This window comes from Leopardus geoffroyi, chromosome B2 (assembly GCF_018350155.1).
Source record: "Leopardus geoffroyi isolate Oge1 chromosome B2, O.geoffroyi_Oge1_pat1.0, whole genome shotgun sequence".
Taxonomy (NCBI): domain Eukaryota; kingdom Metazoa; phylum Chordata; class Mammalia; order Carnivora; family Felidae; genus Leopardus; species Leopardus geoffroyi.
In genome coordinates, this window is record NC_059332.1 from 37,315,716 (window position 1) to 37,342,957 (window position 27,242).

The following is a 27,242-nucleotide window of genomic DNA, read 5'->3' on the forward strand; positions in this document are numbered from 1 at the left end:
GCCACGGTGGAGTGGAGATAGTGCAGCCAGGGGGGAAACCAATCTCTAAATCTGGGAGAGATAAGAATGCTTATTTGGTCGAACGGATCAAGAAAGCACCTATAGTAAATTGGCATCAAGATTGGTGGACAGGTGAATAAGAAGATGGAACCAGGAACGAGGGGTAGAATGGTTTGGTGTAGTGGTTTAGGAAACTGGGTATATGAAAAGGTTTTCCTTTTATGTGAAACCTGGTGTAACAATGAAGCCTGAAAGCAGCTCATTAAAGTCCCCACAAAGGGTGATGGTGAGAGTGTGATGGTTATTTTGTTTGCCTTCAGATCTATTGCCCACCCTTCACCACCCTACTCTGTGGCCCAGAAAGCTGACCTCTCGAGAACCCATCACCTGGGCTCCTTTGCTCTCCGGCTTCCATGTGACTCAGTCACTAGGAAGCACCAGCAGGAGATTAGAGGGCAGATGGGGAGAGAAGTCTTATTTCTGCCTGTTTAGCTATTTTTCTGGCTACAGTCATATCCTCTTACTAGAGTCCTTCCCAAACAGATCTTCTCCCACAGCTCTGTGTCCACTTGCATCCAGATACACCATTCACCCAGTCATCACACTTTCAGGCCTTGGTACTTCTTTTTCCTTTGTTGATAGTCCTGTTGTTGCTGCTCGTGCCACAGCTTCCCTTAACCCTGCTCTGGCCTCTGGCAGTAGCCTCTTTATTATAAAGTTTCTTCAAAACCCCTTTGTTGAGACTTCTTTTCTTACCAGGACCCTGATCAGTGAGGTTTCTACCAGTGAGGTTTCTACCACATTGGCATTCATGCTCTTGCTGCTCCCTTCATTCAGCACTGCTCAGGATAATCACAGACTATCTTGCTTTGCTGGCTTACATGACAGAGTCAAGGCAACAGCATTGTGGTTCTGTGGATGGAGCGCAGCTCTGGTTGCCCAAGGCTGGCACCCAATTCCAGGTTTCTGAACTTGCAGTTGTGTGTCTTTGGGTTTTTCACTCAAATTCTTTTTAGCTTTGGTTTTTGTCTTCTGCAAGAGCGGCATAGTAATGCCACCCTTATTTAGTGCAAGGCTGTGGTGAAGCTCAGATGAAATATTTATAAAATGTATAAGTGAATTTTTAATTTGCAATTGTGATTTCAGCCCATGACAGCATTCACTCTGCTGGTCTCGGAATACAGTATGTCTAAAAACCAAGAATTTGTTGCATTTGATATTTTGATGCCTTTTTATCACAAGTATGAGCTCTACTTTTGAGAATTTGGATGCTTTCAAATCTGATGGGTCATAAAATCAGATAGAGCAAGAAAGAATTTATGGAACTTGGCAAGGATAGCTGTGCTGACAGTTTTCGTATCTTTCAGATTGTAATTATGCAAGAGTCAAGCTGATGTGTGAGATGGAAGAATAGAAAATGAAGGGCTAGAAATTTGTACGTCTCTGTGGCTCTGTTTCATTTCCTAGGACGGTGGTTCCCAAACGTGGTCCCAGAACCAGCAGCATCAACATCACCTGGACCTTTTTAGAAATGCAAGTCCTCAGGGTTAGCAGTCTGTATTTTTTTTTTTTTTTTTTTTTTTTTTTTTTTTTTTTTTTGAGGGAGAGAGACAGAGAGCAAGCAGGGGAAGGGCAGAGAAAGAGGGAGACACAGAATCTGAAGCAGGCTCCAGGCTCTGAGCTGTCAGCACAGAGACTAACATGGGGCCCGAACTCACGAACCATGAGATCATGACCTGAGCTGAAGTTGGACTCTTAACCCACTGAGCCACCCAGGGGCCCTGCAGCATTCTGTGTCTTTTAAAAGCTCCCTAAGCGCTTCTCTGGTGCACACTAATGTTTGAGAACCATTGTCCTAGGGGTAGAGGCTTTGCGAGATCTGGGATACCTCCCACACATGGTCAATAAGTGAAAAGAAACCCACTGCCCAAGAGAGACACTTATGTATGTAATCAATGGACTAGGTGAAGTGGGTTGAGTAAGTTTGTATTTCCCAATTGATGTGTGAGGATTTTTGTTTACATGACCTATTTAGTTTTCCACTTACATAGATGTTACACTGACTTAAAAGTAATTAAATACGAGCTTCATGCTCATAAATATGGGACACTCTCATTATAATAATTTGTTTTTACACTAGTTTGGCTACAGTATGGGTCAAATTACAAGTGCTGAAAACATAATTACTCAAATAATTGGTCAAAAAACCCAATTTTGGTCACTGAGTTAGTTAATAAGGCAAGTTTTCTGTTTCCCAAGTCAGCTTTTAAGAGTAGTTTGTTTTAATCATAGTTCTTTATATTTACCTGAAGTTGGACTCATTCATTTACTCCTGTAAGATCCTGTGAGGCAGGGTCAGGTAAGTGGTTGCCTACTTATATTTGTAGATCATTAATGGGGTTCAGAAATAGAATCTACCATGTATCTCATGGTAATTTTGGAGTTAAATTAGTTTGAATTCTAATCCTGATTCTGATGTACCTGTCACTCACTATGTATCTTGAGTAAAATTTTTGAGCTTCTTTTTGTTTTTTTCAGTCTGCAAAATGATGAAGATGAAGGTATGTAAAATGCCTAGCCCAGGGCTTGGTTCATTTTTTTGTAGTTCTCTAGTCATGTATTGATCATCATTTTCTCTTCTATTTAACAGCTGGACGCATTTGCTCAATTTTTTATAAAAGATGGTTGTAAGACATTGAAATTTTTGTACCAAGAAGGAGATGTCCCTGGTATTGGTAAGGATGTTTTACGAGGGCAATGTGCTGGGTGTTAATTAATGTTAAAGTGTAGCATATCTTTTCTCTTATGCATAGACAATCCTTTATTCATATAGAAAATTTACCGGAAGTTCATGTGTGGAAAACAGAGTGTCTTAAAAAAAATTTTTTTTTAACGTTTATTTTTGAGACAGAGAGAGACAGAGCATGAACGGGGGAGGGTCAGAGAGAGAGAGGGAGACACAGAATCCGAAACAGGCTCCAGGTTCTGAGCTGTCCGCACAGAGCCCGACGTGGGGCTTGAACTCATGAACCGCGAGATCATGACCTGAGCTGAAGTTGGACGCTTAACCGACTGAGCCACCCAGGTGCCCCAAAGTGTCTTAAAAACAATACATTTTCAGTCCAAATATGTATTTCAGGCATTAGTATAATGATTTAAGGAGAAAATATACTTCTAGAAGTCACTGGTATCTCCTGGGGTACACATTTTCACTAGAATTTAATTGCATTCTCCCTCAAACAGGTGGAGCCATTTTGCACACAGGTTTTCAGATAACTAGTAATAGTTGTGAAACCACATGAGAACTCAGCAGTTGTCCCTGTGGTCCTGGGTCAGCATCTTGTGTCTGCTGCAGCTGTCACAATATCTGGCTTCCCTTACTATTCACAGTATTCCTGAAATAATTAACCCTTCATCAGGATGAGAAACTGTTGTGTTAATAACTAGGGCCATCCTTTTGGTCTTAGACTACTTATCTTTGAAATCCTGTGGATTGTCCCTTCTATTGGTTCTTTCTTACTTTTCTCCTCTGCTGCCTTTAGGTGAGGCTCATATCTCATGCCTGCCCTAGTATTCCAGATTGAAAACCAGTATCTCTGAAACCAGATTCCCTCTCTGAAGTTCACACTACTTATTCCTTTAGAAGTAAACCTTTTATTCCATTATATCTATCTATCTATCTATCTATCTATCTAGATATGAATATATATGTATGTATAATTTGTAAAATGTATAAGTGAATTTTTAATTTGCAATTATGATTACAGCCCATGATAGCATTCACTCTGCTGGCCTCAGAGTGTGAGCAGGGGAGGGACAGAGGAAGAGGGAGACACAGATCTGAAGCAGGCTCCCCTTTATCAGGAAAGCGTAAATTTATCTTATGTCTTATCAGCCAGAACTGTGTTACACTACAACCATAGGATTAGGGAGGTTGAGAAAGCAGTTGTCTCTTTGGGAATGTATACATTGCTAAAGGAGACAGTGGGTTTTCTTATCAAGGAAGGAGGGGAGGGAGGTTATTAGGGGTAGAGTGCCAACCTCCATGAATGAGCAATTGAGCTCTTCCATTGCTACATACTGTGTATCAGGGTTCTTTGGTTGCAGGCCGTAGAAATAGACTCAAGCATATATAAGCAAAAAAAAAAAAAAAAAAAGTTTGGTTTTTCACAAAATTTAGAACTAGTTGAACCACTAGGCCTTGGGAAGGACAAGAACAGAGCATTTACACAGATTTCAGGGCAGTTTCTTTAGGATTCATCACTGTATTGACGTTTCTCAAATCCCCTTTTACCTTTGGTGTCTCCAATCAGAATTTATATTCTTGCAGAGAGTTTAATTTATCTGGTTTGCATTTCCCCCACAGGGCTCTGACACTGGTGTCTTCCAGAATCACAGGACAGAAAGAATCCCCCACACCCAAAGGAGGGAAGGCTGGGAAGAAAAACGATTTTCATGGTTTTGAGAAAAATTTTAAATTTCTTTTATATCACATTCTAAATTTGGTTGTTGTTGTAAATAGGAAGACTGTTGATTTTGCTTTTCCATATTACAACCAAGCACTGTCAACAATAGCCATATTATGGACAGAGCCCAAATGTCCATTGATTGATGAATGGATAAAGAAAATGTTGTGTGTGTATGTGTGTGTGTGTGTGTGTGTGTATATGTATATATATATATGTATATATATATATATACATATATATACACATATATATATGTAATGGAATATAACTTGGCAATCAATAAGAATGAACTCTTGCCATTTGCAACAATGTGGATGGAACTAGAATGTATTATGCTAAGTGAAATAAGTCAATTAGAGAAAGACAAATATACAATTTCACTCATATGTAGGATTTAAGAAACAAAACAGATGAACATAGGGGAATGGAGGGAAAAATAAGGTAAGATAAAAACAGAGAGGGAGGCTAACTATAAGAGACTCTATAGAAAACAAACAGTGTTGATGGAGGGGAGGTAGGTGGGGGGATGGGCTAAATGGGGGGATGGGCACTAGAGAAGGGTGCTCATGTTAGAGATGAGCATTGGGTGTTGTATGTAAGTGATGAATCACTAAATTCTACTCCTGAAACCAATACTATACTATATGTTAACTAACTTGAATCTAAATAAAAAATAAGTAAAATAAAAATTACAACCAACCATCTAACAAAATTATTATATTTTTAATAGTTTTTAAAATTAAATGATTCTTGGGCGCCTGGGTGGCTTAGTAGGTTAAGCGTCCGACTTCAGCTCAGGTCACGATCTCGCGGTCCATGAGTTCGAGCCCCGCGTCGGGCTCTGGGCTGATGGCTCAGAGCCTGGAACCTGCTTCCGATTCTGTGTCTCCCTCTCTCTCTGCCCCTCCCCCATTCATGCTCTGTCTCTCTCTGTCCCAAAAATAAATAAACGTTAAAAAAAATATAAAAAAATAAAATTAAATGATTCTCATCCAAACCAGGTCGAGGAAGAATTTAACATAATTTGGGTGCTATGAGTGTAGTTAGTAGGGGACTAAATCTTCTCTGCGGAGTCAGTGAAGGCTTCCAAGAGCTAGTGTTTCAGCTGAGATTTGAAAGGTGAGTAGGAATAGAGAGGCAGAGGGTTGGCGATGGGATAGAATAGTTTGTGTGAAGACTTTGAAGGGAGAAAAGTGCAGAGCTCAGGGAAAGAAAACTGAGGAGGCTGCACGTTAAGAATTTCAATTATTGATATCTTTTTGTAGACAAAAAAACCATTATTCCACAATTATATCAAAAATTGCTAAAGTAAAGCAAGAAACCACAGTGTAAGATCCATGGTAATTTATCACATTTGATCAGTTGTGTGATCATACACTAAGTTCTTGATTTTTGTTTTCAGAATGTGGTCGAACTATTGCTGGAGCAACCAAAGGGGCAAAAATGATGAGATTGTATATAGACAACGCAGCCCCCGAGAAACTAAAAGGATTGTGTATATTTTTTGTTCGCTGTCACAATGATATTGCTATAAATGTTAAAAATATTCATGAGGTATGTTTACATCTTTTGGTTAAATGTTTTTTTCCAGCTTAATTGATATGTAACCGTCATGGAATATTGTGTAAGTTTAAGCTGTATAACATGTTGATTTAATACACTTATCTTTTGTGAACTGATCACCACTGTAGCATTAGCTAATGCTCCATCATCTCACATAATTACCTTTTTTTGTTTTTGTTTTTGGTGATGACATTTAAGATGAACTGTCTTAGCCACATGCAAGTATATATTACAGTATTAACTATAATCACCACGCTGTACATTAGATCCCCCAAACTTATTCATCTTATAACTGGAAGTTTGTATCCTTTGACAAACATTTCCTGATTTTCCCTATCCCACAGCCCTTGGTAATCAATATTCTACTCTCTGTTTCTATAAGGTCAACTTTTTTAGATTCCACATATAAGTCTGATTGTACAGTATTTATCTTTCTCTGTCAGGCTTATCTCACTTAGCATAATGACCTCAGATCCATCCATGTTGTCTTACAGGCAGGATTTCGTTCCTTCTCATGGCTAAATAATTCTCTCTCCCTGTCCCTCTCCCCATCCCCCAAACTCCAAAAATTTTTTTTTAATTAAAAAAATAAAACATAGGGGAAAAGTTCCTTGACATTGGTCTTGACAATGGTTTTTTGGTTATGTCTCCAAAAGCACAAGCAACAAGAGCAAAAATTAATAAGCAGACTACATCAAACTAAACAGTTTCAACACAGCAAAAAAAAAGTTAATAAAATGAGAAGGCAACCTATGGAATGGGAGAAAATATTTGCAAACCATCTACTTCATTGGGGGTTAATATAAAATATATAGAGAGAATTTGTGCAACTCAATAGCAAACAAACAAATAATCCAATTAAAACATGGGCAGAGGAACTGAATTGACATTTTTTCAGAGTCATCCAAATAACTAACAGGTACATGAAAAGATGCTCAAAGTCAATAATCATCAGGGAAATTAAAATCAAAACCACAATGAGATATCACCTCATACCCATTAGAATGGTTATCACCAAAAAGACAAGAGATAGGGACACCTGGCTGGTTCAGTCAGGGGAGCATGGGACTCTTGATCTCAGGGTCATGAGTTTGAGCCCCAGGTTGAGTGTAGGAATTACTTAAATAAGTAAATAAACTTAAAAAGACAAGAGATAAGTGTTGGTGAGAATGTGGAGAAAAGGGAACCCTCATGCACTATTGGTGGGATGTAAATTGGTACAGCCACTATGGAAAAAAGTATGGAGGTTTCTCAAAAAATTAAAAATGGAACTGCCATATGATCCAGAAATCCCACTTCTGGATATATATCTAGAGGAAATGAAATAAGGGTTTCAAAGAGATACCTTGATCTCCAGGTTCATTGCAGCATTATTCACAATAACCAAGATATAGAAGCAACCTAAGTGTATAACTGTGGATAAGTGGATAAGGAAGGTATGATATATATACACGATGGAACATATATCATGTCCAGTGTGGAGCCTGATATGGGGCTCAATCCCACAACCATGAGATCATGACCTGAGCTGAAATCAAGTGTCACTTAACTGACTGAGCCATCCAGGCACTCCCCTATGTTTATTTCTAGGAGTTTTATGGCTTCAGGTATTATGGTTAAGTCTTCAGTTAATTTTGAGTTAATTTTTGTGAATAGTGTAAGATAGAGGTTAAATTTCATTCTTTTGCATCTAATTATCCAGTTTTCGTAGCAGTGTTTATTGAAGAAGACTATTCTCTCCTCATTGAATATTCTTGGCTCTCTTGTCAAATTTTAGTTGAGTGTACATGTGTGGATTTATTTCTAGGCTCTTGATTCAAATCCATTGGCCCATGTGTCAATTTTTATGTCAAGTATCATATTGTTTTGATTGCTATAGCTTTGCAGTATAGTTTGAAATCAAGAAGTGTGATGCCTTCAGTTTTGGTTTTCTTTTTCCCCGTTAGGATTAGTTTCCCTCTTGGGTGTCTTTTGTGGTTCCATACAAATTTTAGGATTGCTTTTTCTATCTGAGGGAAAAATACCATTAAAATTTTGATAGAGATTGCATTGCATCTATAGGTGGCTTTGGGTAATGTGGACATTTAACAATATTTATTCTTCCCATCCATGAACATGGGATATCTTTCCATTTTGTCATCGTTGATTTCTTTCATTAATGTCATAGTTTTGAGATCTTTCACCTCCTTAGTTAATTTTATTCCTAAGAATTTTAGTGGTTTCAATGCTATTGTGAATGGGATTGTTTTCTTTAATTTTCAGATGATTTGTCCTTCATATGTAGAAACATAACTAATTTCTGTTTGTTTATTTTGTACTCTGCAACTTTACTGGCAATTTTTCTAACAGTTTTTTGGGTGGTGTTTTAGGATTTTCTATTTACAATATTATATCATCTGTAAACAGAGGTAATTTTCCTTCCTTTTCAATTTGGATGACTTATATATATTTTTTCCTTTTCTAATTGCTCTGCCTAGGATTTCCAGTGTTGTGTTTATCTTTTTTTTAAGTTTTATTTATGTATTTTGAGAGGTGGGGGAAAGGCAAAAAGAGTGGGAGAGAGAGAATCCCAAGCAGGTTCCACACTGTCAGCCTGGAGCCTGATGTGGGGTTCAGTCCCACGAACCACGAGATCAAGACCTGAGTTGAAATCAAGAGTTGGATGCTTAAGTGATTGAGCTACCCAGGCACCCCTCCAGTGTTTATTTAATAGGAGAGGTGAGAGTGAGCACCCTTATCTTTTCCCATTATTTTTTCTCTTTTAGAGAAAAAGCTTTCCACTTTTCACTGCTGGTTCACTGGTAAGTGTGAGTTTGTGATATGTGGCCTTTATTATTTTGAGGTATGTTCCTTCTGTACCCAATTTCTTAAGAGTTTTTTATTATTATTATGAAAGAGTGTTGTATTTTGTCTAATGCTTTTTCTGCATCTGTTGAAATGATTACATGCTTTTTATCCTTCACTTTGTTAATGTGGTGTATCATATTTATTCATTTCTATATGTTGAACCATCCTTGCATCCCAGGGATAAATCTCACTTGGTCATGATGTATGAGACTTTTAATGTGCTGTCGAATTGGTTTGCTAGTATTTTGTTGAAAAATTTGCATCTCTTTTTTAGGGATATTGTTCTTTTGGCAAGTGGGATATTGGTAATTTTCTTGTAGTGTGCTTATCTGGCTTTGGTATCAGGACGATTCTTGCCTTGTAAAATGAGTTTAGAGTGTTCCCTCTTCAATTTTATGAAAGAATTTTAGGAGGATTGGCATTCATTCTTCTTTAAGTGTTTGGTAGAATTTACCAGTGAAACCATCTGGTACTGGATTTTTCTTTGTTGGGAGGTTTTTGATTGCAGGTTCAATCTCTGCTTGTTATTGGTCTGTTCAGATTTTCTGTTTCTTCATGATTCAGTCTTTGTAGATGGTATGTTTCCAAGAGTTAATCCATTTCTTCTAGGTTGTCCAATTGGTGTGAATATAGTTGTCTATAGTTGTTTCTTTGTTTTCTTTCTTTCTTTTTTAAATTAAGTAATCTCTATGCCCAATGTGGGGCTTGAACTCATGACCCTGAGGTCAAGAGTTGCATGCTTTACAGACCGAGCTAACCAGGCATCCCCATAGTTGTTTCTTATGGTCCTTTGTGTTTCTGTGGTCCTAATGTCTCCTTTATTATTTCTGATTTTATTTATTTGAGTCTTCTCTTTTTTTCTTACTCTTCCTAACAGTTTTGGTTATCTTTTCACAAAACAGCTTTTAGTTTTGTTGATCATTGCTATTGTTTTTCTGATCTCTATTTCATTTATTTCTGCTCTTTTCTTTGTTATTTCCTTTCTTCTGCCAACATTGGGCTTAGTTTGTTCTTTTTTTAGTTCCTTGATTGTAAGGTTAGGTTGTTTAATATCTTCCTTTTATAATGTAGGCATTTATTGCTTAAGCTTCCCTCTTAGAACTGCTTTTGCTGCATCCCAAACCCTATAGGTTTTGGTATGTTATGTTTCCATTTTCATTTGTTTCAAGATATTTTTTAATTTCCCTTTAGATTTCTTCTAAAGAAACACAACCCACTGATTGTGTGAAGTGTGTTAATTCTCAAATATTTGTGAAATTTCTAGTTTTTCTTTCTTTTGTTATTGATTTCTAGCTTCATAAAATAGTGACTGGAAAAAGAAACACTTGGTATGATTTCAGTCATCTTAAATTTGCTGTTTTGTGGCCTACCATAGGATCTGTCCTGGAAATGTTCCACATGCATTTGAGAAGAATATATTCTTCTGCTATTGGGTAGAATATTCTGTATATGTCTATTAGGTCCATTTGGTGTAAACTACAGTTCAAGTAAAATATTTCCTTGTTTCTTTTCTGTCTGGATGAACTAACCACTGTTGAAAGTAGGGTATTAAAAGTCCTCTACTATTATTGTGTTGTGTGTTTCTCCCTTCAGATCTGTTAGCATTTGGTTAATGTATTTAGGTGCTCTGTTGTTGGGTGCATATATATTTATGACTGCTTTATCTTTTTGATAAAGTGACCTGTGTATCATTGTATAATAACCTTTTTTGTCTACTGTTATTGTTTTGGCTTAAAGTCTATTTTGTCTGATATAAGTATAGCTACTTCTGCTTTCTTTTCGTTTCCATTTGTATGGCATATTTATTTTCTCTTTTCACTTTGTGCCTCTGTATGTCCTTAAAGCTGGAGTCAGTCTGTTTTAGGCAGCATATAGCTGTTTTGTTTTTGTATCCATCCAGCCACTCTGTGTTTTTTGATTGGTGAATTCAATCCGTTTACAGTTAGAATAATTATTGATATGTAAAGGGTTACTAATGCTATATTATTGATTGCTTTTTGTTGTTTCATACTTCCATTTTTTTTTCTTTTTCCCTCTGTTTCTACTTACCTTTGTAAATTGGTGTTTTTCCATGTGGTACGCTCTGTTCCCTTCCTTTTTAATCTTTTGTGAATCTACCTTAGATTTTTGCTTTGCTGTTACCATGAGGCTTACATAAGACATTATAGCTATAACACTTTATTTTATGCTGATAACAACTAACTTTAATTGTATGCAAAAACTCTATTCTCTTACTCCTCCCTTTTATGTTTTGATGTCACAATGTATCTCTTTTTATACTGTATATTCATTAACAAACTTTGTAGCTATAGTTATTTTTATTACACTCATTCTTTAACTTTTATACTTGAGCTACATGGTCAACACCACTCATATTTACAGTGTTAGAGTATTCTGAATTTGACTATATACTTACCTTTTTTTAGGGTATAGTATGTTTTCATATGTGTTCATGTCAATAATTAGTGTCCTTTCATTTCAGCTTAAAGAACTCCTTTCAGCATTTCTTGTAAGGTGGATCTCATGGTGATGAATTACTTCAGCTTTTGTTTGTCTAAAAAAATCTTTCTCTCTCCATTGCTGAAGGGTAATTTTGCCAGATAGAGTATTCTTGGTTGGCATTTTTTTTTCTTTCAGCACTTTGAATATATGGTTCCACACATTCCTGGCTTGTCAGGGTTTGGCTAAGAAATCTGTTTTGGCAACCTTGGAGGGTTCCCTTCTAAGTTACAAGCTTTTTTTCTCTTACTACTTTTAAGATTTTCTCTTTGTCTTTGAGTTTTGGCAGTTTTATTATAATGTGTCTTGGAAAGGATCTCATTAAGTTGGTTTTGTTTGGTGACCCATGAGCTTCATGAACTTGGATATCCAAATCTCTCCCCAGATCTGGGCTTTTCTCAATCACTGTTTCTTTAAATAAGCTTTCTTTCCCCTTCTCCCTCTCGTCTTTTCCTAAAACTTCAATAATTTGCAGATTGGTGCTTTTGATGATATTCCATAGATCACACAGGTTTAATGTTTTTCATTCTTTTTTCTTTGTTATCCTCTGAATAAATTCAGAGTTCCTGTCTTTTATCTCACAGATTCTTTCTTCTGCCTGATCCATTCTATTGTTGATGACCACTGTTGCACTTTTCATTTCTTTGTATTCCTCAGCTCCAAAATTTTTGATTGGCTCTTTTTTCATGATTTCTGTCTCTATTAAATCTTCTCATTTTGTTTATGTATTTTTTTCATGATTTCACTGAATTATCTTTCTGTGTTTTCCTGTAGTTCACTGAGTTTCCTTAAAACAGCTTTGTTGAATTCTTTATCATGTAAATTGCAAATTTCCATGTCTTTGGGGTTGGTTGCTAGAAAATTATTGTGATCCTTTGGTGGTATCACATTCCTTAAAGTTTTGTATTGCTGTCTTTGCCTTTGATGTAGTAGTCATGTCCCCTAGTCTTTACCATCTTGGGAGAAAAATATCTTCCCTCAGCCCTGTTGGTGATTCTGCAGCTCTCAGAGACCTTCTGTGGATAAACCTGCTCTACACTTCTTTATCCCTTTTGTGGAGGAATTCTTAAGCTTGTATACCTTCTCTCAATCCTGCAGTGCACCAAGTTGACAACCTCCCTTTTGTTTTCCCAAAGGTGATGCTAAAGCTCAAGTTTGTGATCTCCCCCCTAGCCAATGAATTTGGGCTGGCTTTCTTCATGTAGTCACTAGCCATCTGCCAAAGTGTGCTCTCACTGCTGCCATCAGGAGCATGCATGGGGAGCCAGCCACAGGGTAGGGGGCATTGTGTGGCTGAGGCATGCTGAGAGCTGGGGGCGCCCATGGGCCAATTGGGGATTCCATGTGCCAGATGTTTCCAGTGGCCATGCTGGGCTTCCGGTGGTGGGCTCCTTGATGGAATCTGTGGTGGAGTTAGTAGTATCTGCTTCTCCCTTTAGTGCCTTCCTAGAGTCTTATCTGCCACTCTTTCAGCTTGTTTATGCCCACACCCCCCTGTCCCCTAGCCATGCAGCTCATGATTTAGTACTCTGGATAGGGTGGGAGAGAAATGAGCCTCTTTGGCAGCATCCTACATAGCTGGGGAAGCTGGATGCTCATTTACATGCTCTCATTTGCCCCTACAGGAGAAATTAAAGGCTGAGAAGATCTCCCTTGGTCCTAAGCTGTGCAGCCTTGGGGGATGGGTGATGTGGATAAAGTCAAGTCTTTCCTCTTACCTTATCCAGTGCACTGAAACTCATATTTTTTTGCTTCAGCTGTGTGCAGGAACTTCTCTTCTGGAAATCTGGACTTCCATAAAGGCTCTTGTGTCCATGGGTGATTAATAGTGCTTTCCATGGGGTTCTAGGACAGTGTCTGAGAGGGGTTAGAGCTGGTTCATGGCCACTGCAGGTTTCACACCTAGACCGAGGTCTGGATGCCTGTTCTCTGATGCATGGTGGGTGAGACTCTTCCTGAGTTCCTTGACATATGGTGCTGGATCCCAGAGCTCCCACAAAGCCACTTTTGTCCATTGATAAAAACCAAATTATTGTTTTTTGTTAGGGGACAGAAACAAAGGACATCTTATTCTACCATGTGTTGACGTCACCAGCCTGTAGTTAAACATTGAATGTATTATCATAGTTACACTTTTACTTTACTTTCTCTCCTTTCTGTATATAGGACTGATTTGAGTTCCAAGAAAATGTATTCATGTATTCAGGATAACTGAGAAATTACTATAGTAGAATGAAGTGATATTTATCCTTTAGACACTGCTTTTAAAATTCATGAAAGTTCCATTTCTTCTAGATGGTGTGCAAATAATTTCCATCCTTCCATTTACTGGAAAAGAATTTAATGTTGTTCACATAATTTTGAGTATTAGTTATTTTAATTTCCTCTTTACTTAATATTTTAACTATTTAATAGTTTAGAAAGAAGAGAGAATTGACCTAGACACTGCTTATCTAGTCCTGGGAAGGCAGCTTGATGACATGGGAAAAACAGCAATTTTATTCAGATAGACCCAAATTTGTCACCTACCCTCACCACTGACCAGTGGAGTGTTCCTTGACAGGTTGCTTTTCTTTTCTATGACTTAGGTTTTTACATTATTAACTTGGAAATAGTAATACCCACCTTGCAGGATTGTTGTGAGACTAAATTATAATATTAGCAAATTCTTATCTTGCTAAGTAACAAATCTACCCTAATTTTTCTCCTTTTCTGTTTATGACAAAAAATGGCTTTAAGAGAGGTTGTTTAGCTTGGTTTTCAAGTCTAGGTTGGGAATCATTTCCCTGTGACTCCTTGTAGATACTGCATTGTCTTCTGGTATCTCTTGTGGCTGATTAAGCCTCTTCTGTAAATGTGCTTCATAGGTGATCTGTCTTTTCTTTCGGTTTGATTTTGTTCTTTGTCTTTCAAACAGTTTCACCATGATGTCTCCAACCATGTGCACGTGTTTCCCCAGTGTGTCTTCCATTTCACTAATCCTCCCTTCAACTTGTTTGTAACAACCCATTCTTTTTTATGTGAGTTTTTATGTTTGTCACAGTTGTATGCTATTTTGAAAAACATGTTTATTTATTTTGAGAGAGAGAGCACGAGCAAGCACACAAGCGGGGGGAGAGACAGAGAGAGAAAAGGTGCAGCCAGTGCAGAGCCAGAGGCGGGGTTCAGTCTCACAAGTGGTGAGATCATGACCTGAGCTGAAATCAAGAGTTTGACACTTAACTGACTGAGCCACTGAGGCACCCCGGTATGCAGTTTTAAAAAAGGAAGAAATTCTGTAAGTCTTCTTATGAAAACTTAAGTCTATCTCACTCTCCAGGAGCAACCATTAATCTCTCAACAGATTCTTTCATTTGCCTCCATATCTCTAAATGGTGTGCTCTGATTGCTCCTTTGCCAGGTTAGACATTACCTATTGACTTTTTTCTGTGGAAGATGAAGATTTAGCTCTTTTTTATCCTATGCCCCTCCTGCCATTTTCCATCCCTTTGTTCTTATATAACTATAACAAAGTTATATTCTATTTCACTTAGATAAATATTTGTTTACACCATTATAACTGTGTAAAACCAATCGCAGTTGAGCATATGGTATATCAGTGGTCCTCATAATGGTTCCCTAAACCCTTTCATGGAATGTGCAAGGTCAAAATGTATTTTTATCATTATACTAAGACATTTGCCCTTTTTACTGTGTTGGCATTTGACTAATGGTGCAGAAACAGTAGTAGGAAGGATTGGTGACTCCTTAGCACGAATCAAGGCTGTGGCACCGTACTGTACTTGTAGCTGTTGTAGTCTTCACTGCCATACGCTCACAGTTAAAAAGAAATGTAGTGGCTTTTGGCAAGTTTTTTATCTTAATTTCTTGGCTTGGGATGTCCATGTCACTTAAATTGTATTAATTGAAATGTCATACTCATAAATGCTGGACTTCTGATTTCTGTGTATTTTATTTCTTGAGACTGATCAGTTTTTCCACTTAAAATTCTGGGCAGAGGGCTAATTTCATTGCTCTTTCCTTACTCTGATTGAGTTTTTCTAGTCTCATTTCCCGGGACAGGGCAATTTTCCACTAAGAACTTTATGCAGAAGGCTCAGCTTCATTTCCTCCACATTGTATAGGCTCCAGGTTGTCTCTTTACCTATGTTGAAAGTAAAGCACTGAGGAAAGTGTCGCCTTGATGAACACACATGGGAATGGTTAGAATGGGGGAAGAATATAAATTTGTTGATTTTAGAACGCTAATTTCCATGACTGCCTAAGTTTTCCTAATATATAGAAAGTATTGCCTATGCTTAATGTAATGAAAAATAGGTTATGATTTTCAGCTCTTTAATGGGATTAGCATATAACATTTGAACACCACCCTTTCAGGAAGTGCTATTTACTGTACTGGATGCATCGACAGGAATCCTTCCTGGGATTAGGAATATGCTGTCAAGTATATTTGTGCCAGCTATTCTTGCAACAAATAATTGGGGTGCTCTAAACCAGTCCAAGCAAGGAGAATCTGAAAAACACATTTTCACCGAAACCATCAACAGATACCTTTCATTTTTAGATGGTAAGTACAAAATTTAACGTTTAGTACATTACTGAAAATGAGCAGATTAACTGTAAGATCTGTTATTAAAGATAAGCTTTAGACGAAAACCATTCCATCTTAAAAGAAAGTATTACTCAAAATAATTATGAGACCTAGAAGTAAGAAATCAAATCGTTAGAACCTCTCATTTCCAGGGATCTTTGCAGGAGTAGGATATATTTTTAAAAAATTTTCCATTGTAGCAAGAAGATTCTATTCCTATGTTATTAATGAAAAAATCCACCATATTTAAAGATATTACTATATTATTAGCTCTTTCAAAAATATACAAATTTATTAGTTCATATTATTGAAATACATATTATTAACAAATAACAAGTAACAATCTAACAATCAGTTTGTATTTATGTTTCTCTAAGATTTGAGTAATTATAAGTGGAACCACACATTGACATTAAACACCTCTTCTCAATATTGTTTCTTCTCTTTTAGGTGCTAGAGTAAGTATTGAGGGCACAGTTAAGTTAAAGAAGGTAGACAATGTCGATTTTTCCAAACTGCATACTTTTGAAGAAGTGACAGCTGCAGCCAGCAATTCAGAAATGGTTCGTCAGCTAGAGGATGTGCTGATGACATGGTACAAACAGATCGAACAGGTGAGCTAACTCAAGTATTACATCAGATATGAGTTGTAGCTCTCAGCTGTGTCCTAGCCATTGCATTGTGTCCCTGAAAGTAAAGGGAAGAGGAATCTTGCAGATTTGGTTATGAAACTCAGCTTATTCTTGACCTCAGTGCAAAATCATTGTTCTCTGGGGGCCACTGAAAATCAAATTTAATTTTAAACATTTTAAATATTTTTAAATATTTTTAGATATTTAAATATTTTAAAAATATTTTAAATATCTAAAAATATTTTAAATATGTCTCACTCTTAAGGAGGAACCATAACCATATGGGTTGAGAATGAAAAAAAATGAAGAATCAGGAATAGCCAGTGTTCATTCCAATACTTTATATATTGTTTATACTCTTCATAAGAGAAAAGAAGAGGATACAATGAAGCAACTATAGCCACAGTGCTAGACACTAAATAAATACCTCTTGGTTGACCAATGGAATTGTCTATGTTGACAAAGATGTTCAAACTAGGCTGATTCATGTCACTACTACAACTCTCTGGCCAAATAAATTTTCTCTGGCAGTAGGGAAAGCAGCAATAAGAACGGGGCATATGTTAACATTCTGAGAGGTGCCAACCTACATTACCCATACTGCCCCAAATCAGGCACTATGCAATTGCTCTAAACTGGAAGAGGCCTCTAGGAGCCAACTCACGGATCTCTAGTTCATGAGCACAGGTCAGTGGAGCTAGAGAAGAAAACGTTCAGTCAAGTGAAGACTAAGGCAAAAAAAAAAATCTTTACTGAGTAAAAGCTAGAAAAAAGCACTTTCAATTTACCTCTCTTAGAACTATGTTAGAAGGAAGGAGGTGCAATTGGAATGGAAAAATTGGAGGACTTTGGAAACTCCACCAGGGCCTGGAGTGCTGGTCACAGAATTTGTTCCAGGTGTCACTAGGAAATTGAAGTGGACAATAGAGCACCGCAGGACTTCTGTACCCACTTACTATGTCGCTGGAGGAAGGGGGAGCTGTAACCCATTGTGGAAATCGGGCTCTGTCCTACACAATGGCTGAGGAGATCCCCCCAATTATTGTAATCAATCAATATAGATTTTCTTTCATGAAAATGAACAAGCAAAAGAAAATAGCTGAGATTTAGGGAGATTTAACAACTTGAAATAAGAAAATCACATTGGGCAATTGCAGCAAATGGCTCCAATTAAGTAGAATCAATGCAGGAAATGGGAGAGATCTTTAATCTAAAATAAACATCTGAACCATGACATCTAAAATAAACATTGACCTTGTCATACACAAAAATTAGTCAAGATAAATTATAAACATAAATTTGAAAGCTAAAAATGAAAAAAAAAAAAACCAGATACACATGACAAATTGGATGAATCTCAAAAACACTGTGAGTGAACAAAAGCAACCCTAAATAAGTAATGTGAAAAATAAAACAAAACCTATAAATGAATCAGAACACAACATAGGGCTCTATTGATATCTTCTTAAGATACAAAAGTGAGAAGCCATGAAAGAAAAAACTGACATATTTGACTACATAAAAACAATTTACTGACTTCCATATGTCAAAAATTACCATGAGCAAAATTAAAAAACAACTTTCTTGGAGAAAATATAATCAGCATATATAACAAAGAGTATCCATAATATGTAAAGATCTTTTTTACATCATTAAGAAATGGGCAACATTGAAAAAAAAAATAGGCCAAGGATATGAACAATGTCATTCAAGGAAAGTACATGGAGATATTTGACCTGGGAGTGGGTGGGAGGGGGGTTTAGGAGGTCATGATATCTTCAAATATTTGATGGGATTTCATGTGAAATTAAACTTGCGGTGTATGGCCCTGAATGGCAGAAGACCAGGTGGTGGCTGCAAGGAGAGAGATTTTTAATCTTGAAATCAAGATAATTTTCTCACAGAATCCCTTCTTCACACACACACAAATACAGAATGTACTGCATCCTGAAAGTACCCAATTTGAGGCTGGTATCTATCTACGAAACATGTTGTAACAGGAATTAAATTTCAAGAATTTTCATTCTTTAATTCTGTGATTCAAATTAGATAGACCTTCAGCCAGTTAAGAGAAATTTAAATTATGTCTAGTGTCCTCTATCTAAGGTGATGAGGAAGCTTGTGATAGGATTAGGAAAGAGTTCTACACAGAATGGTTAAAATTAAAAGCAAGTAACTTTCATGGAGTGAAGAAAGAACCTTCATGGGTCTGAAAAATCAACTATGTATTTTACTTCCTTTGTATTCTTAAAAATTCCATCACAATTTAAGTTATGTGAAGCTATAAACATAAAAAGTACAGAAAACAATATAACAAAGACCCCTGAAACTACCACTGAGATTAGATAGATTCTCATTTTACTTCAGATCTGTTTTATTTTCTGCCACATTTACTTCAGATCTTGTTTTATTTTCATGAAAGCCTCCAACCCATCCCTTTCCTTCCCTCTATATTACCACTATCCTGATGTTTTTGTCTCTCATTCTCCTGAAAGTTTTACACTTTTATTGCATTTTCATATTTATAAGCTTTAAATTATATATATTAAAATTATATGTATACGCTATGTATATCTATAAATACAGAATATATATTTGTGATTAAGGTCTTTATACAATTGGTATTTATAATATCATTTTACAGTTTATGTTTTTTCTCATTTAGCATTCTCTTTCATCTATGTTGGTACAAATAAATTAAATTATTCACTTAACTACTGTCTGGTGTTCCTATCAGTTTATTATGTACATTTTCAGACATTAAGATACATTTAAGTCATGTCTAATATCCTCTGTTTAAGGAGGTAGAGAGATTTGTTCATCCATTCCCTCAGAAAGACAGTTGTTTCTATTTTTAGAAATTCAGTTAATTTTTAGAATTCAGTTAATACCTTTGTTCAGACCTCCTTTGCACAGGTTCTAGAGTTTCTCAGTGGAATTGCTGACAGCAATAGCATATGGCTTTTTTTATTGGGTATTACATAGCCCTCCAAAGAGTGGTTATATTAACTTACTTCATTTTTATAGAAGCATATGAGAGTTCCCATTTCTTCAAATCTTTTGTTGCACTTGGATCATTAGATTTTTAATCTTTGTCAGTATGTTGGGTGTGGAATGATATCTTATTTTGTATTACTCTGATTTCTATTGAGGTTGAATGTGTTCAATGGCTATTTAAGTTTTCTCTTTGTTGAATTGCCTGTTCACATCCTTCACCTAGTTTTATTTCAGATTGCTTGATGATATCTTACCAAGTTGCTGGAGTTTAAATAATATTTTCCATATGTTAACTTTGTTGGTCTCCATTGTGTCCTACATTTTCATTTGGTATGGTGTCTTTAGTCATGTGAAAGTTTTATGTTTTAATGTAAACAAATATTTACAAATTGTAATCCAGCTTCATTTTAGCTACCTCCAGTGGTAGGAACATTGTGCTTTTTGTATTTTATTTAAGAAACTCTTTTCTACTTAAATATTATGTAGATATTCTCCTGAGTTATTTATTTACCTTAAATATTAGTGAAATCTACAGAAATAAATACCATAAAAGAAACAAATTGTTGTAAAATGAACACTCATGTAACCTTTGCACAAGTTAAGAAGCAGCATTACCAGCACCTAACAGTCCTCATGCATCCCTCTTCCCAATTTTAACTCCCTTTTCTTCCCCCAGTGGTAACCATTTTCTTGACAATTATGATATTTAGTTCCATGCTTTACTTCATCATTTTCCCCTCATCTCCTATGTTTTCTTTAAAAGTGTTGCCATTTTGTTTTTAATATTTAGGTTTGTAATCCATCTGGAATTAATTGTGTATGTGGAGTAGGAATCTAATTTTGTCTTTTTCCATATAGTTAGCCAATTGTCCCCAAAATAAGCTGTTTATTTAATAGCCCATTGTTTCCTCCTGACAAATTTTTAATATCACTCTGTAATATATAAAGTTTCTAAATCCCTTTGTCTATCCCACAGGTCTACTTATTTGGGTTTTACACTCATGTAATACTGCTTTCATTTCTGTAGTTTTTTTACTAAGTCGACATTTGTCATGACAAGTCCCTTTATGTATTTTTCTTCAAAATTGCATTGGTTATTTCTGGTTAATTATTCTTCCAAATTAATTTTAAGACTAGCTTTTCAAGTATTCTGAAAAACTCTATTGATATTTTGATTGGTTTTCACTAAATGTATACATTAATTTAGAGAAAATTGTCACCTTTATATGGTTGAATATTTCCATCCATGAACATGGTATTTCTCTCCATTTATTTAGGTCTTCTTTTGTATGCTGAAAGTAAGTTTTCTAATTTTATCCACAAAGATATTGTACATCTTTTGCTAATCTCTAGATATCTGATCATTGTTGTTGTTTGTTACAGCAAATACTATCTTCTTTTAGAAATTACATTTTCAGATTGCTATATGGCTTGTAAAGAAATGCTACTAATATTTATGTGTACATCCAGTAACCTTACTGAATTGTTCACTTTTACTTATTATAGAAGTTTGTCTTTAGATATTCTTGAATTTTAAAAATGTAGCCAAACATATCATCTTTGATTATGACAATTTTTTTTGAGAGAGAGAGCACACAAGAAGGGCAGAAGGAGAGAGAGAGAGAGAGAGAGAGAATCTTAATCAGGCTCCACACCTAGCGCTGAGCCGGATTTGAGGTTCAATCTCATGACCATGAGATCGTGACCTGAGCCGAAATCAAGTCTGACACTCAACCAGCTGAGCCACCCAGGCACACTGCCATTATTGTTTTTTTTTTTTTTTTTTTTAATTTCCAATTCTTATGCCTTTTGGTTACTTTTCTTGTTTGGAGACCTCCATTACCACGTTGAATAGTAGTGGGTGGTGTTAGTGGCAAATTTTTCTTGTCCTTGGTTTTAAAGCGATATTTTCTAAAATTTCATCATTAAATATGAGGTTTACTATAGATTTTTGGTAGATACTATTTATCATGTTAAAGAAGTTCCCTTTTGTTCTTAGTTCCCTAAGAGTTTTTCTTTTAGTTTTTTTTTTTTTAATGTTTATTTTTGAGACAGAGAGAGACAGAGCACAAAAGGGGGAGGGGCAGAGAGAGAGGGAGACAGAATCTGAATCAGGCTTCAGGCTCTGAACTGTCAGCACAGAGACTGACACAGGGCTCGAACTCACAAACCATGAGATCATGACCTGAGCAGAAGTCAGATGCTTAACTGACTAAGCCACCGAGGCGTCCCAGTTTGCTGAGAGTTTTTAATAGTCTTCAATTAAAATTTATAAAAATTTTTAGCTTCCTTTGAAAAGATACAAACAATGAGGTTTTACCAAAGAAGAAAGTAACATTCTTAAATTCTGTGAATTTTTTTTTTTTTTTTTAATTGCAGGTACTTATTGAGAGTGAGCAGATGAGAAAGGAAGCTGATGACTCAGGTCCACTTACTGAATTGGAACACTGGAAACGCATGTCAGCCAAATTCAATTATATCATTGAACAGATTAAAGGACCAAGTTGTAAGGCTGTCATAAATGTGCTTAATGTTGCACACTCCAAACTGTTAAAGGTAAAAGGCCTTTTATTTTAAAATTTGATATGCTTCAGAACAACCAACTAGAAAATTACCCTTCTTGAACTGCTTCTTCACATCATATACTGGAACCGTGTGTTTAGAGGTTTTAAACTTTGAGTGAGGCTCTCTCATATTCCACAATTATTTCCCAAAGAGGAAAAGGAAGTATAGAAATGAAGACTTATTTCTCAATATTTTGTATATCAATTTTGACAATACTACTATGGAATGATTGCTATTTATTTTTAAGTTGCTTTTGAAATTGTGAATCAATAGAGGCTCATTGAGGTAAAGAACTATATAGAAAGTCAAAAACAAAAATGTGCTCTTGTTAGGTAGCTCATGTCCACTAGTCCACAGTTTGGTTTGATTTTTTCTGGGTCCTTTTATTTTTCTGTATTCTTTCTTTAAAAAATTTATCTGTATTTATCTATATCTGTATCTGTCTATCTAGATATATATCCTTTTCTCAAAGACCCAAAGTAATGCAATGTTATAAATAACTAACCTAGAAAAGTCACTCCAGATAGAAGCAAGTCCGGCTTAAGCCTACAGACAAAATGTTAATTACAAACAGAATGAGTCTTTAGTTTTAGTAAATCATTTAAGGTGTTTATGATAACTTTGTCTTAAATAATATAAGAAACAGATGTATCAATCACATTTCAGTATCAGCTACTTTAGTATATGTATGATTACGGAAGATAGCCTGAATTTCTTTTTTTTTTAATTTTTTTAATGTTTATATTTGAGAGAGAGAGAGAGAGAGAGAGAGAGTGAGTGCACAAACGGGGGAAGGGCAGAGAGAGAGAGACAGGGAGACACAGAATCTGAAGCAGGCTCCAGGCTCTGAGCTGTCAGCACAGAGCCTGACGTGGGGCTCAAACTCATGAGCTGTGAGATCATGACCTGGGCTGCAGGCAGACGCTTAACCGACTGAGCCACCCAGGTGCCCCCTGAATTTCTTCATTAAAATTAAGTACAGTGATATATTTGGATGTTTCATGGAATTCTTATACATTTTTTCCCTTAGAATTGGCGTGATTTGGATGCAAGAATAACAGATACAGCAAATGAATCAAAAGATAATGTCAGATATTTGTACACTTTAGAAAAAGTGTGTCAACCTCTCTATAACTATGACCTAGTAAGTATGCTTTTTAAAGTGTACTTTTAAAAATAACTCATTTTAAAATAACTTAATATATGTGTATTGGGAAATGTATACTGCAGAAAAATTATATAAAAGATATATTTTCCTGTTATACATCTATCATGAATTATAAACTTATTTATTATTCCAAACTACATTTAAATATTTGACATTATCATGAGTATAATCTCATTTGTGAATTAAACTAATTAATCCATTGCACATCACAAATTACCCCAGAACTGGTTCGCATAAAACACAGTTCCTATAAATCAAGAATCCAGGCATAGCATAGTTTGAGTGTCTCTGCCTCAGGGTGTCTCATGAATTTGTGGACAAACTATTAGCTGGGAATGTGGTCTCACTGGAAGTAGAGACTAATAGTTGGAGGGTCCACTTCTAAGCTTGCTCATATGGTTGTTGGCAGGCCCCAGTTGCACACCACATGAGTTTTTACATAGGGTAACTTGCTTCCCCTAGGGTGAATGATCCAGGAATGAGCAAGAGAGACTGCCCAACCAGCATTACCCTGATATCAAAGCACTACAAAAAGAAATAGAAAGATATCCCATGTTCATGGATTGGAAGAATGAATATTGTTAAAATTTCCACACTACCCAAAGCCATCTATATATTCATACAATCCCTATCAAATTTCCAGTGACAGTTTTTGCAATAATGGAGAAAAATCCTGAAATTTATATTGTACGTACCCACAAAAGATGTCCACTAGTCAAAACAATCCTGAGAAAGAATAATAAAGCTTTCTGATTTCAAGCTATACTGCAAAGCTAGAGTAACTAAAGCATTATGGTACTGGCATAAAAATAGACACATCAATCAGACAGAAACAAGAGAGATAAATCCTCACATATATGGTCAAAAATTTTTGACAAGGGAGCTAAGACTACTCAGTGAGGAAAGGATAGTCTCTTCAATAAATAGTATTGGGAAAACTGAATAATCATATGCAAAAGAATGAAATTAGACCCCTATCTTACATTGCTCACAAAAATTAACTTGGAATGGGTTAAAGACTTCATTGTAACACAAGAAACCATAAAACTCCGGGAAGAAAGAATGGGGAAAAAACTTCTTGACATTGGTTTTAGGGATGATTTTTTGGATATTATATCAAATATGTAATATAATATATATTATATATAATATATATTATAATATAATATATAATATATAATGTAATAATATATAATATATAATATATAATAATATATATTATATATATATCAACAAAATGTAAAGGCAACCTATGGAATGGAAGAGAATATTTGCAAATCATATGTCAGATAACGAATCAATGTTCAAAATATGTAAGAATTTATACAACTCAATAACAAAAGCAAACAATATAATGGAAAAAATGGGCAGGAACTGAAGAGACATTTTCCCAAAGAAATCATCCCAATAACCAATGAGAACTTGAAAGGAAGCTCAACATCACTAATCATTAGGAAGTACAAATCAAAACCACAGTGTAATATCACCTCATAGCCATTAGAATGGCTATCATCAAAAAAACAAGATAACAAGGATGTGGAGAAAAAAGAACCCTTGTCCACTGTTAGTGGGAATGTAAATTGATGCAGTCACTATGGAAAACAGTACGGAGACTACTCAAAAGATTAAATAGAATTACCATATGATCCAGCAATTCCACTACTAGGTATCTTTTCAAAGTAAATGAAATAAGGATATCTGCACTCCCATGTTCATCACAGTATTTCTTACTCATAATAACCAAGATACGGAAAAAACCTAGGTGTCTATCACTGGATAAGTGGATACATATATGAAAGATGGAAATCTTGCCATTTGTGACATGGGTGGACCTTGAGGACGTTATGTTAAATGAAGTAAGTACGACAGAGAAAGACAAACACTGTGTGATCTCACTTATATGTGGAATTTTAAAAAGCCAAACTCATAGTAACTAACTCATAGAACGTTAGTTGCCAGGGCTGGAAGTGGGGGAAAGATGTTGGTCAATGAGTATAAAATTCCAGTTATAAATCCATAAGTTCTGGGAATCTGATGTAGAGCATGGTATATTTTATCCTTTCTTTAGTAGAGAGGGGAAGTCAAGGAAACTAATATTTGTTGAGAACTTATGGCAGTGTTGCCCAACTTTGGCTGGGTGTTGCCTCTTTTGTGCATCACGTTTAGCCAGGAGAGTTCCCCAGGCAATTGTGTTTTTAAAGGTGTCCACAGTCTTGAAAACCCCTGGCCTTTTACTGTAGGCATTGTAATACATACTTTCCATGCATTTTCATTCTGTATGCAAAACAGTCCTCATTTTAAAAACAAAGAATAGAATTTGAGCATTTCTACAACTGTAAGTCATGAGACTGAATTTGAATCTAGCACTCTGGCATTTTGCTTTGTTTTTGTTCCTGCTTCTCCATGCTGCTTCTTCAAGTTATTCTCTAAGTTAAAATGCTTTCAAAATAATTTATATTAGTGTCTGATATACATATTCAGCATTCTCCATTCTGATTTTTGAAGACATAGTCAAAGCCTCCACATGCATGTTGCCATTGGCTATATGGTTTGGTTGGCCAAACTTTTTAGGGCAGGGTCAATGCTGGTTTCATCCTGGAGTCAGGGAAAGAGGATTTGGAGAAGTTAGATATGTATAGGGGTGGTTCATACCCATTCCAAGATAGTTCCGTTAACCAAGGAGTTTAATGTAGGTGAAGAGGGAAAAATGTAGAGTTGAGAGCCTTGGTCAGGACAGTTCTTACGGCCATGCAGGAATCTATTCTCCACCAGGAAGCACCATGAGAGAGAATAGGAAGACTTCCAGGAGCAGTCTTGGAATTGATTCCATAAAGAGATATGGGTTTTATTTACAGCTTATTTACACCTTTAGTACCAGCAACTGGACTTCTGCTGGGGACTTTTTAAAAATCTGTTTCACATTAGAACATGTTGCATCACTTTTTAGGTGTTTGTGTGCATATGATCATGAGTAAAACAAACCAAATTGGTAATAGAGAATTATGGCCATTACTTGGTCACTCAGGAGCTCAGTGACTTGATTCCCCAGCTTTATAGCAGGTGCAGTTAAAATCTATTTCTAAGAAAAATCAGAATTATCACATGTCACATGCATTTGGGCTTACTCACAAGAGTTGAAGATTCAAATATTAAATAGACATATATTGAAAGTCTATTCTAGGAGGACTACCTGCAAGGAGATATTGATGAAACAAATGTAACAAAACAGTAATTTTTGTCAAGTGTAGTGATGGATATAACTGATCATTATACTATTCTCTGTACTTTTCTATATTATTTAAAGCTCTTCATTATAAAAAATAAACTTGGAAGAAAAGTACAATGCTTTTTATTGTTATCAAGCTCTCTAGATTTTTAGGTGTACTAATTTCAACTTCTTGGTTCAAAAGACTTGTTTAAATTTATAGAATTTTCACATCTTTTAGTTCTGGTGTTCTTTTCATCCTAGTAATTTAAAAAATTTTATTCGATTGCTCTAGCCATGGATATACATTATTATTATTATTATTTTGTTGTTGTTGTTGTTATTGAGCTTTTTATACTCTCTGATGAAGGAATGTTTCAAACATTATCTTTGATATTAAAGAAGTACTAATAATACTGTCATATAATCGCTTCCCCCTCATATAGTCACTATCTTCGATGCATTCACTATTCTTTTTATCCTCATTTTCTTTACTCTCATTAAAAGCAAACAGCAATTGCTTTGGTTTGTAACTCACAAACTAGTTTAGCTTGTAACTCACATTTGAGCAGGAAAAGTTCAGAGGACTCATGCTTCCATTTCTTGTTGATAAATTTTATGAATTTTATGTTTAATGTTTCATTTTATTATCTTGCTATTGCACTTTCTGGGTATTGGCATATCTGTCGTGTATTTTACATATAAA

At 35.8% G+C, this 27,242-nt stretch overlaps 1 protein-coding gene across 5 annotated transcripts in view; it reads left to right on the forward strand.

Moving 5' to 3' along the window:
* Positions 1-27,242, forward strand: part of DNAH8 (dynein axonemal heavy chain 8) — a 334,161-nt gene that overhangs the window by 17,303 nt on the left and 289,616 nt on the right. For all 5 annotated transcript variants that reach the window (XM_045498070.1, XM_045498067.1, XM_045498069.1 and 2 more), the window contains exons 5-10: positions 2,651-2,735; positions 5,872-6,023; positions 15,756-15,945; positions 16,420-16,583; positions 21,978-22,154; positions 23,194-23,307. In XM_045498070.1, coding sequence (XP_045354026.1) covers positions 2,651-2,735; positions 5,872-6,023; positions 15,756-15,945; positions 16,420-16,583; positions 21,978-22,154; positions 23,194-23,307 — 882 coding nt within the window. The remainder of the gene's footprint in view (positions 1-2,650; positions 2,736-5,871; positions 6,024-15,755; positions 15,946-16,419; positions 16,584-21,977; positions 22,155-23,193; positions 23,308-27,242) is intronic.